General features: G+C 42.6%; 1 protein-coding gene across 2 annotated transcripts in view; it reads left to right on the top strand.

Annotated features, from left to right (window-relative positions):
- Window positions 1–14557, top strand: part of S100z (S100 calcium binding protein Z) — a 62926-nt gene extending 48369 nt beyond the window's left edge. Inside the window, exons 1-3 of one of the 2 annotated variants that reach the window (XM_008855994.2) lie at window positions 8278–8403; window positions 12509–12703; window positions 14367–14557. In XM_008855994.2, the coding sequence (XP_008854216.1) occupies window positions 12563–12703; window positions 14367–14525 (300 nt within the window). In that variant the 5' untranslated portion in view covers window positions 8278–8403; window positions 12509–12562 and the 3' untranslated portion in view covers window positions 14526–14557. Of the gene's footprint in view, window positions 1–8277; window positions 8404–12508; window positions 12704–14366 lie in introns of those variants that run through there. The other variant, XM_029557633.1, reaches the window with a different exon arrangement.
- The last annotated feature ends 207 nt before the right edge of the window (window positions 14558–14764 follow it).

The following is a 14764-nucleotide window of genomic DNA, read 5'->3' as shown; positions in this document are numbered from 1 at the left end:
CGAAGAAGAAAGAGTACATGAAGTTATCAGAAAAAAAAGTGATGGGGAGAAATGGGAGGAGTTGGAGGGGAGGGAGTGGGCATGGATTTGATCAAAACACCTTATATGCGTGTATGAAATTCTCAATAAATTATTTATTTAAAAAAAGAAAGTGTAATGGTTAGACTAGGCAATTACTAATCCTGACAGTAGATGTGAGCTGAGGTTCTGACCTGTGGCATGGCTGTATACCATTTGCCCCAAACACCTTTTTACATTAATTTTTTTTTTTTGAGACAGGGTCTCCTTATAGCCCCAGTTGATCTGGAACTATGTAGACCAAGCTGGCCTACATCTCACAGAGATCCTGCCTGCCTCTGTCTTCCATGTGCTGGGAGTAAAGCATGTGCCAACATGCCTGGCATTTTAATTTTTAATTTTTTGCCAAATACCTTTTAAGTGCTTATTAGATTTGTCTACTTCCTCTAACTCAAGAATAAATTTTGACAATTAATAAGCATTCATCTTCTATTTGTTAGTCACCAGTAAAAAAGACTCATTTTTTTTTAGAGAATTTCTTAGATATCGTCTAATAACTATTGTACTGCCTAGCAGCCTTTATGGTTGGGGAACATTTTTTATTTCTTTGATATTTTTATTCTTTATCTGGTTGTACCAGTGGGGATAAACAAGTGGTCAGTTTCTCCTTTATCAATAATTCTCCGTATACTATCAAGGCCCTTACAGTATTTCTCTTCCTCTGGTAAAAGAATTCAGTTTTGTTAACTTTTTTCTCATGCTGACAGGGATGCTCTGTGTTTGTGGTGGGAGTGGTGGTGTTATAATTCAGATCTTAAATGTCCCCCAATGGCTTTTGTGTTTAAGCTTGGTCTCCAAGTTGATGCCATTGGGAGGTGTTGGAACCTTGAAGTGCTGGGGCCTAGTGGGAGGTCTTAGGTCATGGGGAAATGCCTTTGAAGGGAACTGTGGGATGCTGGTTTTTTTAAAAAAATATTTTTTATTTTATGTGTGTGAGTGTTTTGTTTGCATGTCTGTAGGTGCAACCATGCATGCAGTGTCTGCGGAGGCCAAGAAAGGGCCCTTGTCTCCTGGGACTGGAGTTTAGGACAGTTGTTTAACCATCATGTGGGTGCTGGGAACCGAATCCAGGTTCTATGCAAGAGCAACCAGTGATCTTAATTGCTGAGCCGTTTCTCTAGCCCTGCTGTGCTGGACAGCTTCAGTTGTCAACTTGACATTCCTGGGAAGAAGGAACATCAACTGGGGAATTTTCTCTATCAGACTGGCTTGTGGGCATGTCTGTGAGGCATTTTCTTTATTGTTGAGTAATTTAGGAGGGCCCAGCCCACTGTGGGTGGTGCTACCCCTGGGCAGGTCATCTTAGGCTGTATAAGAAAGCAGATTGAGGGGCCTGGAAAGACGGCTGAGCAGTTAAGAGCACTGGCTGTTCTAGAAGAAGACTTGGTTTGAATCCCAGCACCCTCATGGCAGCTAACAATTGTCCATAGCTCCAGTTCTGGGGATCTGATGCCCTCTTCTGACCTCTGTAGGCACTGCACAATACAGGTGCACTTACATACATGCAGGGAACACATGCATACACATAAAAATGATAAAAAAAATAAAATACTTTGAAAAAGAAAGCAGGTTGAGCACAGGCTAGAGGAACAAGCCAGTAAGCAGTATTCCTCCGTGATCTGTGCTTCAGCTCCTGCCCTGCCCTTCCTCAATGAAGGACTGTAATGTAAGCTGAAATATATTCTATTATGGTCATGGCATTTATCATAGCAAGAGAAAGTAACTAGAACACCCAGAGATGCTGTTCATTTGTTCTGTCCTTCAGTTCCGCACCCTAAAGTGAATTGCCACCTTTGCCTCATGCTGCCACCATGGTGTCCCCAATATAGGCCCTAGGCAATGGGGCCAGTCAATGGATTGCAACCTCTAAACTGCAAGCCCAAACAAACCTTTCCTCTTTTTAAACTGATTTATCTAGGTATTTGCTACAGTAATGGGAAGCTAACTAACACAGGGTGAACTTTTTATTAAGGAAATTTCAAATATATAGAGACTAGAAAGCAAGAATAGTCTCACGACTCCGCACAAAACAGCCCCCAGATTTAACAATCCATTGACTTGCGACCAACCTGGTTTAATGTCTTCTCCTTTCCCACTATATTGCGTATTTTTCACCCATTGGGTTATTTTGAAGCAAATCACAAAAATCTCATTTCATTCAGGGAAACAAGTGCTTGACTTTGACTTGTGGAATAAGCCTAACATTTATTTAAATTCTTGTGCACCACTGTACGTGCATGCATGCGTGCGTGTGTGTGTGTGCATGTACAAATGCTTGTGTATGTGAGGGTGCACTTGTGTATGCAGGTATGTGCATATGTGTGTGCGTGTGTGTACGGAGGGCAGAGGACAGTTTCCGGTGTTGTTCTTCCTCAGACACTGTCTACCTTGTTTTCTGAAACAGGATCTCTCGCTGGGACCTGCAAACCTACTAATTAGGCTAGGCTGATTGACGAGCAAGCCTGGGAAATCTGCCTGCCTCCCCCTCCCCAGTGCTGGGATTACAAAAGCATGCCATCATGCCTGCCTTTTAAAAAATACATTTATTTTATGGGTATGAGTGTTTTGCTTGCATGTAAGTGCACCACATGCATGCCTGGTCCCTGTGGAGGCCAGAAGAGGGTTTCAGATCCCTTGGAACTGGAGTTAAGTATGGGTGTTAGCTGCCATGTGGGTGCTCGAAACTGAATCTATGTCCTCTGGAAGAGCAGTAAGTGCTCTTAACTGCTGAGATCTCTCTCTAGTCCCATGCTTGGGTTTTTATGTGGGTTTTAGGGGATCCAAATTCAGGTGTTTGCAAGCACTTTAGTAGCTGAGCCATCTCTGTAGCCCCTAACATGTAAATTCTTGCCTTTAAAATCCTTCTTTTGGACTCTGGGATGAGAACTAAGGGGGGCATAGGAACCATCATTTAAGGCTGAACAATTACATTCTGTAGTTCCTGTAGTCCTCCTTTCCTGGCAAAAAGTGTGGCAAATGCTTTAAGCCTGTCTTGCTGGGCATGAGGGTCAGGAGGAAAAGCCCGAAGCTGGGGCTGTCCTTGAACTTCTTCCATGACACTTTAACCTGCACTTCATTGCCCAAGTTGTTTTTCTGAAGGATGTAAAATATGCACACCAGTGCACACACATGTGCATATACAAAACCATGAGTCCTTACATAAATAAAACCAAAATATTCTTTTTTATTTAAACCTTTTTAAAATTTATTTTTTATTTTTATTTTATGTCTATGACTGTATTGCCTGGATGTATGTGAGTGCACCTGTGCTGTGCAATGCTGAAAAGATCAGACGAGGGTATCAGATTCGCCTAGAATTGGAGTTAAGGACGGTTTGTAGCCGCCATGTGAATGCTGGGAATCAAACCCAGGTCCTCTGCTCTTAACCACTGAGCCATCTCTCCAGCCCCCCAAAATATTCTTTTTAAAGGAAAGCGAACTTCAAGTTCAAGGTTGTTGTTTCATACTTGTGAAAGAGGAGTTATAGTTATATAACACAACTTCATAGTTGGTTTAGCATTTGGTAATAATCTGTAGTATATTTCTGAGTAACCTTGTGAACATTTGTTCTGAATTATATCACATTTCAAAAAGTCTATCCAGCATTGGGCAGAGAGTTCCTTAATAACGTGGGAAGCACTGGGGGTGTGTTTGCCTCACATGTGCAAAGCCCTGGATTCCATCCCTGGCAATGCGAAAACAAAATGATGACAACGAAATAGTATTCACGGCAGGGGCTTCAGAAACCGGAAAATTTGAAACTAGAATTTCTATATGCTAGGGGCTGGAAAGATGGATACATGATTAAGAGCACATGCTGGTTTTGCACAGGACCCAGGTTCATTTCCCAGCATCCACATTCAGGTGGCTCACAATCACTTGTAATACCAACTCCAGGAGGAGCTGATGCCCTCTTGTTGTGTCTGAGGGCACCTACACTCACATGTACATAACACCTTCAGACACATGCAAATATACAAAATTAAAAACTAATAAAAAATCCTTAGATTTCTATATGCTAAGGTATAAAATTCAACACTACAGTTTTACTTTATTTTGGTCTTTTTGAGACAGGGTCTTCCTGTAGCCCCAGCTGGCTTGGAACTTGCCACGTAGACCAGGCTGGCCTTGAATTCACAGAGATCAGCCTGCCTCTGCCTCTGCAGTGCTGGGATTAAAGGTGTGTGCCACCAAGACTGGCTTCAACATTATAATTTAAATGCTGTACTATTATAATTAATGTTTAAATTGAAAGTGGAATTTATCAGTAGCATTGAGAATCTATGAATTATCCACAGTAACATTAAGTAATCATTACAATTATTTACATTTGTTTCCTTTGATCTTTGAGGAGGGGTGATTTTTTTTGGGGGGTCTTTTTGACACAGGGTCTCCCTGTAGCCCCAGCTGGCCTTGAACTGGCTACGTAGACCAGGCTGGCCTTGATCTCACTGTCTGCTTCTGCTTTCCAAGTGCTAGAACTAAAGTCATTCACCACCACACCCAGATGAGGGGTGATTTTTTAGTGTTTTGTTTATTTGATTTCAATGTTTAGGCTGGGACCCAGGGCCTTGCTTGCTAGTAAGTACTCTGCCATCTAGCTAAAACACAAGCTCTATGATTCTAATTTTAAATGGCTATAGCCTTAGCTCTGCTACTCTCTGGTTTCAAGATTTTAGAAGGGTTTCTTTCTTTCTCAGTTGTAATTGACATAGAGTAAACTATACATATCTTAAATGTGCGCTTTGATAAGTTTCACACATGCACACCTGTGAAGCCATCACTATAGTCAACGGGTAATAAATGCATTTTACACCTCCAAAAGTTTCTTCATGTCACTGGGGGTGGGTTTTGAGAGTTCATAGCCTGGCCCCACTTCCTGTTTGCTCTCTGTACTTCCTGTGTGCAATTGAGATGTGATCTTTTAGCTGCTCAAGAAGCTTGCTGCCAAGCCTCCTCTGTCATTATGGACTCTTCTGCTGGAACTATAGGTCAAAATCAACTCTTTCAGGCTAGAGAGATGGCTCCGTGGTTGAGAGCACTGGCTGCTCTTGCAGAGGACCAGGGTTCTATTCCCAGCACCCACATGGTGACCAACAACCATTATAACTCCACTTTCAGAGGATCTGATGCCCTCTTCTGACCTCCTCAGGCATTGCACAACACCAGTGCAACAACCTACATGCAGGCAATACACTATACACATAAAATAAAAATAAAGAAAATATTAAAAAAAAATCAACTCTTGGGGCTAGAGAGATGGCTCAGCGGTTAAGAGCACTGACTGGTCTTGCAGAGGACCTGGTACTCAATTCCCAGTACCCACACGGCAGCTATGAACTGTCCTTAACTCCAATTGCAGGGGAATCCAAAGCCCTCTTCTGACTTCCGTGGCATTGCACGACACGGGTGAACTCACATACATGCAGGCAGTACACTCATACACATAAAGTAAAAATAATAATAAATAAAATGTTTTAAAAAATCAACTCTTTCTTCTAAGTTGCTTTTGGTCATGGTGTTTGGTCATAGCAACAGGAAAGCAACTAAGAGAAGCATCATTGCTATGAAAGTGATAGGACATTTGAACCCAGTTACAGTAAAAGACAAAACCTGGAAAACTTGGGAAGAATCAGCTTGCTTTCTGGATGATTCTGGTTTGGGTCCAGAGCAGCTCTTATGGGTGGCAGAGCCTCCCGGGGGTTGCTGCAGGCTGGGGAGCCTGGGGTGTGCTCATCTCAGCCCGAGGCACTGTCATGTCCCAGTTGATATAATGACCTGCTTTTCACATATTTTCTTTCTCTCATTCATTCGTTTTCTCTCCTCTCTCTGTCTCTGAGATGGCCTCACTATATGGCCCTGGGTGACCTCTAACTTGCTATGTAGACCAGGCTGGCTTCATACTCAGAGAGCTACCTGCTTCTGTCTCCCAGGCGCTGGGAACAGAGATGTGTGCCACCATGACCTTTTAAAAAGATTTTATTTGTTTGTGTGTGTGTGTGCCTGTGTGTTCTGGTGCTTCCCGGCCTTTGGCTGTGGAGGCCAGACAGAGTCTCAGATCTCTCAGATCATCTCTCAGAGTATCCCCAGGCATTTTGGGGATACTTGCTTGTTTGTGTGAGTTCTGGGGCTCAGAACTCTAGTCCTCATGGTTAATCCAATGCCCCTCTTAAAGATCTGTATTCTCTGTTCTCATGCTCATGTATTTGTACTAGCCTCCCCTCCCCCAATAGTCCTTATTTTAAACTTCAAGTCTTGTATTTCCAGTTCCTCATTCTTTGCACACTAACTTGGATGCAAATTTAGACCTTTTATCCTCGAGAGTCATGAGATATACCAAAAATCAAAAGTAAAATAGTTTAGGCAGCAAGCAAGGTGCACAAGACAGCCCTTCTGTGCTGTAAACAGACCTGTCTCCCCTGACTTGTGATTTCATGTCATCTGAATATTTGTGTCCCTAGCCTGACAGAATCCTGTTGAGCCTTTTGATGTTGCCGTTATTTTTGCAAGCCTTTTGGAGAGCGCAGTCCAGGGCTGGCTTACATCAAAGCACATGTGAAGAACGGTTTTTGTTTTATGAATGAAACAGGGGGCTCCAAGGTGTAGTTCCAGAGCCTGACACTAAGGGGCAGCATGTACCAAAGGAAACTTTTAGGACCCAGCCGTGCGGAAGCACAGAGGCGCTAGGGAGCACAGGATGGAGGATCAAACTCTCAGCTCTCCAATCCAATTACAACATTTCAACCTTAGATATCTTTTCTAATAAGAGTTACCCACCACTTGAATTCTCCAAGTAAATAGTTTTGTGGTTTAGCATAATTTAAATGTATTTAAATACCTGGTTGAGAACCAGGTACTCTGTACAGCTTACCTATTTTACTGTGGCTATAATTTCAATGCTTAGCACCCTTGCCCCCCATATATATGTATGATTTCATGTGCCTGAGTGTTTTGCCTGCATGTATGTAAATGTACCTGTGTCATGCAATGCCTGTGGAAGCCAGAAGACAGTGTTGAATCCCCTGAAACTGGAGTTACAGATGGTTGTTAGCTGCCATGTGGTGCTGGGAATCAAACCCAGGTCCTGTGCAAGAGCAGTCAGTGCTCTTAATAGCTGAGCCATCACTTCAGCCCCTAGCCTGGCAATACTGAATTTCAAATTCAAACTCTATTTCATCAGAATGACTCTTTTTTTTTGGTCAAGGTGTCACTATATAGTGCTCTATGTAGACCAGGCTGGCCTCAAGCTCACAGAGATTCAGCAGCCTCTGTCTCTGCTTCTGCCTCTGATTCTACCTCTAGAGTGCTGGGATTGAAGTCATGTGCCACTCTACCCAGTCTCTCTCTCTCTCTCTCCTCTCTCTCTCTCTCTCTCTCTCTCTCTCTCTCCCCCCCCCCTCTCTCTCCTCTGCCTCCCAAGTACTGGAGATGAGCAAAATTTATGCGGAATAAGGCAATCAAATGATTATTCAGACAAGTAAGCTAGACAGAGCTCAGCTCTTGGGGGACCTTACAAACTCTTTATTTCATTGTTCACTAATCCATCTACCAGTTGGGACTTCTTTCTCTCCCCTGCTTCCCTCCCCCACCCCTTCCAAAATAGGGTATCACTTCATAGTCAAGGCTTGCCTCAAACTCACTTGGTGAACCAGGATGACCATGAACTTGCCAACTTCCTGGCCCAGCTTTCCAAGTACTGGGATTACAGGTATGCACCACCACTTGTGGCTCAGCAAGGGTTTCTGAGCACTTCTCGTTCTTGTGCTAAACCCTATGGAATACAAAGATGGCCCAGACATGGAGCCTGAATTCAAGTAACTCAAAGTGTGAAGAGAGTGGGGAGTGTGTGGCAGTGATAACAGGATTGTCTGACAAGCGTAATGATAAAAAGAAAGTGGTGCAGTTGGGGATACGAGAAACAAGGTGGGCTCCTCTGAGAAGGGGTGAGGAGTTTGGAAAAATGCAGGAAACTTGGTAGAGGAGGTGAACTTGCATTGAGTCATCAAAGAGTAGGTGGGATCATCAGTCAAGGCAGAGCCCAGTGTTGCAGTCAGAGTACAGTCAGGGACAGCCCTTTGAATACCCAAAGTGTGGCTGTTGAATTGTGTTGTGGATCAACTACTGTGACAGCAGAATGGGGATCAGAGGGGAGGAGCACAGACAGTATGTCCAGAGAGCTGCAAGGAACCTATGCAGCAAGGCCTGAAGGTGGACGAGCGGAGAGGAGTGGGCAAGTTCCACTGATATCTAAATGGTGACAGAAACTGGAGGACAAGTAGAGCCGAATGACTGAGATGGTCTAAGCAGAAGGAGCAGCAAGTTGGGGTGAGAAAAGAGGTTTTAGTCTGATCTTGATCAATTTTGAAAAGCTTATGGGGCACAAGTAGGAAGGGGTCCAGCTGGAAGTTGGACAGATCATCTTAGAGCTTAGCAGACATCTGGACCAACAGTATGTGACTGAGACTCTGGGGGAACAACATTTAAAAGCTAGAGAGTGTAAGTGCATTCAAAACTAAGGGGGAAACTGAGAAAAGGGTGTTCACAAAGCCCTGGGGATAGCCTTGGACAGAAAACCTCAACATAAAAAACAAAACATACCAGTGTTTCCTGGGTTCCTTGTATTTAACACACTCCAGGAAAAATAGCAATAGGATTTGTTCCAAGACAAGATTCTTCTGTTGTGTTTACATAGCACCTATCGTAAAGTAAGAACCTGATGAATATTTCTTGGCTATGTGTCATACATGAGCTCACTTTTCATATAATTATGTGTGTGTGTGTGTGTGTGTGTGTGTGTGTGTGTAGTTTGTCAATTTAAGGTCATACATACAACATTTTATACAGTTATATAAATGATATAACTTCTGTGTAATAATGCTGACATACACATGGCACTGTTTTAGGAATATATTTTAACTTGTAATGACTAGAGCAACTCTATTTTGTACAAAGTAGCCACCGCAGACTTTAAAAATCAGAAAAGCAGCCAGCTCAAGGTCAGGTCTGAACTTACTTTCCCTCAGAAGTGTTTTTCTCAGACACTGCAGCTGTGCTCCTTGCCTAGCCAAGGGAACTAACCAAAACAATATCCTGTCTTTCTTGTAAAATTCTTAAATACTACTAATAATAATCAGAAAAAATAAAAATAATAAAACAATAAAAATAATAAAATAAAAAAATAATAATCATCATGCCAATGTCTCTGTACATCTGCTAAGAAAATGACTAATAATTGCTCATTTTGCCTTCTCTAAACTTGCTTATTGATGCATTTAAGGGTCAGTGTGACCCCACTGTCCTTGCAACTGCTTGTGGTTTCTGCCTTTAAAAGCTTCCCTTCCCCTCCCAGTTTCACTGCACTCCCTCATCTGGCCTCCGGAGACTGTCAGTCTTGCTACAGCAATAAATTTGGCTAATTAAAATCTAATTGGGTCCGGTGGTCTTTTCCCAATGGTCTTGAACTCTGTAACAAACTCATTTAATTCTTCCTATTGGGAAAACACTATGTTTATCCCCATTTTTACCACTGGGGAAACTGAGGTACAGAATAGTGAGTAGCTCAGAATCACACGAGCAGTTAGTGGAAGAGATAAGACTTAAAGCCAGGCTGGGGAACAGGGTGTGCTGATACATATCTGTAATTTCAGCACTCAGGAGGTTGAGGCAGGAGGGCCATGAGTTTGAGGCCAGCCTGGGCTACATAGTGAGACCTTATCTCAAAAATGAATAAATATACAAGCCAGGCAGTCCATGCTTTTAGCTTCCCACTTGCTGCCTGTCACTCAGGAATATGCTAGCCGAGAGACTCTAGGATAGGGAATGGTAGAGTGAGAAATTTACTTTTGTTCATACTCCTGAATATTCAAAATACTATTTTTCCATATGCTGTGTTAACTTAATAATCAACTGAAAGTATGTTTGAGAGTCAGACTTTAGGCATCCCTTAGGACCTCATAGAGAGGTAGGTTCCAGTGGAGTCTTAACCCAGAGGTTAAGACAGCAGATTGATTGGTAGCTGAAGTTACACAGAAACTGGATCATTCACAAGAAATGAAACAAAAAGGAGACATGAGCTCACTTTTCATATAATTAAATTTCAGTCCCCAAAGAAGTCAGGCAGCATTTAACAGCATGATAACCAATTTATGGCTTTAATTTTTCCAGGGACTCCCGCCCCCTTTTTTTTTTTTGGTCTTTTTGAGACAGGGTCTCCCTGTAGCTCCAGCTGGCCTAGAACTTGCTATGTAGATCAGGCTGGCCTCAAACTCACAGAGATTCACCTGCCTCTGCCTCCTGAGTGCTGGGACTAAAGCCATGCTTCACCATGTCTGGCTCCAGGGAGTCTTTTTGAAAAAATGTATTGATGTAGGCTGGAGAGTTGGCTTAGTGGTTAGGGGAACTGGCTGCTCTTGCAGAGGACCCAGGTTCAATTCTCAGCACTCACAAAGCAGCTAACAACTGTCTGTAACTCTAGTTCCAGGGTATTTGATGCCCTCTTCTGGCCTCTATGCAAGGTGCACGACACAGGTGCACTTACATACATTCAAGCAATACACTTGTACACATAAAATAAAAACAATAAAATATTTTTTAAAATGTATTTGTGTACGTGTGTGTGCACATGTGCTTGTGTTCATGTATTTGTGTGTGAGGATGTGTATGCATGTGGAAACCACAGGCTAACCTTGGGTCTTATTCCTCAGGAGGCATCCACCTTGGTTTCTGTTGTTGTTTTTTGTCTTTTTGAGACAAGGTCTCCTTGTAGCCCCAGCTGGCCTGGAACTCATTATGTAGACCAGACTGGCCTTGATTCACCTGCCTCTGCTAGGATTAAAGGTATGCAGTACCACACCCAGCTCCCATCTTCATTTTTGAAGTGGGGTCTCTCACTGGAACCTACGGCTCATAGCTTGGGCTATGCCACTACACCTGGCTGTTTATGTGTGTTTTGGAGATCAAATTCAGACCTTCATGCTTGCAAGCACTAAGTACCTCCCAGTAAAACCAGCCCCCTCCTTCAAAGTTTCTCTTACTTGGAAATCCCCTTATACAGTCTTCTTCTTTTTCTTTTGGTCTTTTTGAGACAGGGTCTCCCTGTAGCCTCAGCTGGCCTGGAACTCACTATGTAGACCAGGCTGGCCTTGAACTCACAGAGATTTGCCTACCTTTGCCTCCCAAGTGCTGGGATTAAACGTGTTCACAACCACATCCGGCCCTCTTATACATTCTTACATACCCAATGCTCTGCAGTTTTTCTATCATGAGTAGACATTAGGCAATGCATTCCTATAACTGAAAAGATTAAAATCAATGAAAAAGGTGTAAACCAGGAAGTCTTGGGCTCAGCCATCCTGCTCTGTGTTGCACACCCTTGCTCCCTACAGCCACCCGTTGAGAACTTTTCAGTGATTCATAAGGCAAACAAAATGGCATTCACACACACATTGTTTTTTTTTTCTCTTCTTCTCCTCCTCCCCCTCCCCCTCCCCCTCCTCCTCCTCCTTCTTGATATAGGGTCTCACTTTAGCTCAGGCCTGCCTGGAACTTATATATCCCAGGCTGGTCTCAAACTCATGATCCTCCTACTTCAGCTTCCCAAGGGCTGGGATAACAGACAGGAGCCACCACATTTAGCTACATGTATTATCCGCTGCAGTGGACTTTTCTTGATCTCTTTCCCTTGTCTTTGACAATGACACAACACTCCATTGAGTTAGTGTAACTAGTCTGGAGTTCATTCCTTTGGCCTTGCTAGTGCTTTGCTGACCAGTGTTTTTTGTTGCGCTGCGCCTTTATTTTTAGAGTCCTTCCTAGTCATCAACTTCCTAGCAACTACCTACATTTCTACCCATATTCCCATGACAGAAAAGGAAGGCTTCCCCTTCCCTTTATGCCTTTTCTCTAATGACCCAATGGGCTCTAGTGTCCTCTATGGCCCTTAGGGTAGCAGCTCACACCTGTTCCTTCTGCTGATTAAAAACAGACACAGAGGCACCTCCAGCAATCTCTTGTCACTGGCAATTTTCACTTGTTGGAAACAGGTGTGCCAGGGTGGAAGCACAGGGATCAATGCTTGGACTGTAATTGTAAACACCTATAGACAGCTGGCACTGGCTGAACAGGTAGGAAGTAAAGGTTTTCTTTCTCCTTCATTATTAATCCCGTGTTTTAACATGACCCTGTGCTTGTCTAGTTGTTAACCTATAAATATACTAAAACTATACATGTTAGGGGAATGGGACTTGGGGAGGAGAAAAAACTCACCTGCAAAGATCTCATTTGCAGCTTGCTCTAGAGTGGGTGGAACGTTGTCTTTAATGGAAGATTATTACAGTTTAACAACCATCTCTCGTGTAGTGGGCTGACTCGGGATGGGTGTATTGTTTTCACGAAAGAATTGACATGTCCCCATCTGCTTCCTTTGAGCAAGTGCCTTCTCCCTTGTTTGGTGACCTGCTCAGGAGAGCTCCACTCTGCTGCCCACATGCCCACCCAGCTGGAGGTGGCCATGGACACGATGATTCGAATCTTCCACCGCTACTCTTGCAAGGAAGGGGACAGGTTCAAGCTCAACAAGGGGGAGCTGAAGATGCTGTTGCAGAGAGAGCTCACAGAATTCCTCTCAGTGGGTCCATTATTTTCCTGCCATATTTGGTTGAAAGTGGACAGGATGTGGTTGCAGGGGCAGGTTTTATGTACATTCTGTCTGTAATTTGTATCGAGACTCAAAGTGCAGAGGAAGAAAACACTAGAGATCTTTGTTTTCTTTGAACACCGGCAGGAGCCCTTTTCTATACTGCCTGGGGTTAGGTTTTCCAAATCTTGACAACTATATTGACATTTTCACCCAGTATTCACATTCTGGTGTAGCAATCAAAGAGATCACTTAGTTATAACAGAGGTTATTATTATGACTAGTTGTGCCTGAACTTTTATACATCTATTTATAAATTAACATTATACACTGAGTCTGAAATGAAGCCTTCGATAATTTATGCTGGATTGAAATTTTTTCTAGTGAATGACAAATACTTAGAGAGCTTCGTTAGCCAAGGCTAAGCTGAGTGGCCAGTGGCCAGTTGAGTAGCAAACAGATTCATATCTCAAAAAAATCAAGAGTCCAATAAATCTACACATAAAGCTTTATAGTGAGGGTTTGGGGTCTCCTCTGCAGAAACACTTCCTCTGATGTTCATGGAGCTGCCTTGAACTGATTTCATGCACGTACAATTGTTACATGGTATTATTCTGTCCAAATCCTGAAAGAAGACTGCACCCATTGTAATTACATCCTTTTCTCCATCCTCTATGGGAAAAGCATAAAGCAAAACATTTTAATTCTGTAACTCTTCACAATACCCTTTTACTTATTTTAGGAGTCCATGGGGTCATTTTTTTTCCTCTCAATTTCTGTTTGGCTACAGCATTGGTATAGCAATTAGAATAAAACATTTAATAGGCCAAACCTCATACATCATTCTATTCAAGTGAAAGTTCTGTTTTGGACAAGTTGATTTTGATCAATGAAAGTTGAGCTTCCAACTACTCAATGCTGTCTACTAAGGAGAGGACATTGGGGAACTCTGGCTCTGGGAAACATTTCTTATCACCCACTAGGAGTACATAGGAGTAGTGTGTGCTTTCCAGTCCCAACCCTTAGAACTTTGACATCCTACATGGACTTCTTGCTCTTCTTTCCATCCATAAAATGCAGGCATCTTAAGAAGGCAGCCTTTAGAGTGTGATATACACTGTGCTAAATAGGCCTGTGAGATAAAACAGTCTGTCTCATGCAATGCTAAGCACCTTCAAAAGTGTTGAAGCATTCCCAAAGCATGTGGCTGGATATTACTCTCCTCCTAGAATAAGAAAGGAAATTTAAAGGTGCTGAGTGTTCAAAATCCTATTGATGGTAAATGATAGAGCCCCCTCATTGTCCCTTTGAACTTCAAAGCCTCTTTTTATATGTCACCCGACTCTCTCCCCATGTGTCTTGATCTTCCACCTGTGATGCTCAATACACGCTTTTCCAGCCTGCCTGGCTCACTTGAACCTGCTGATACTCTCCTTGAGCTTCTTGGCTGAGCTTCAGATCTGAGCTGATATTCTGTGGACTTGGGATAAGGCTAGACTCTAAACTGGTTCATATCTTTCTGTAGATAGGCTCTTGGGAATTGTCTTCAGCTGCTAAAAAAAGGAAATTCAAACTTTCATGTAAATAAAAGATGTGATTTCAGTTGTCTTGAGCCTCAGATCCTCAGAGTTAGAAACTTTCTTTTTCTTTTTAGTGCCAAAAGGATCCGCAGTTGGTTGATAAGATAATGCAGGACCTGGATGCCGATAAGGACAATGAAGTGGATTTTAATGAATTTGTGGTCATGGTGGCAGCTCTAACAGTTGCTTGTAATGATTACTTTGTAGAACAACTGAAGAAGAAAGGCAAATAAAGATGAATAGTAAGCTAAATATGAGGCAGAAATATATTCAAAGTTATGTACTTACTGTGAGTCTGCTTCTTTCCCATCTATAGACACCATTATATGACTTATAGATGTAATATATGTATGCTGAATTGCTAGTATTATTAAATATGTATACCTTGATAAGTTGACTTTACATATATATTCCAAATCTTCTGATCAATTTAAAAAATTTACTTCTACTATTTAAAATACCATGTAAGCTG

This window comes from Nannospalax galili, unplaced genomic scaffold (assembly GCF_000622305.1).
Source record: "Nannospalax galili isolate Female #2095 unplaced genomic scaffold, S.galili_v1.0 scaffold907, whole genome shotgun sequence".
Taxonomy (NCBI): domain Eukaryota; kingdom Metazoa; phylum Chordata; class Mammalia; order Rodentia; family Spalacidae; genus Nannospalax; species Nannospalax galili.
The sequence above is the reverse complement of the archived record's forward strand: the minus strand, read 5'-3'. Positions and strand labels throughout refer to the sequence as shown.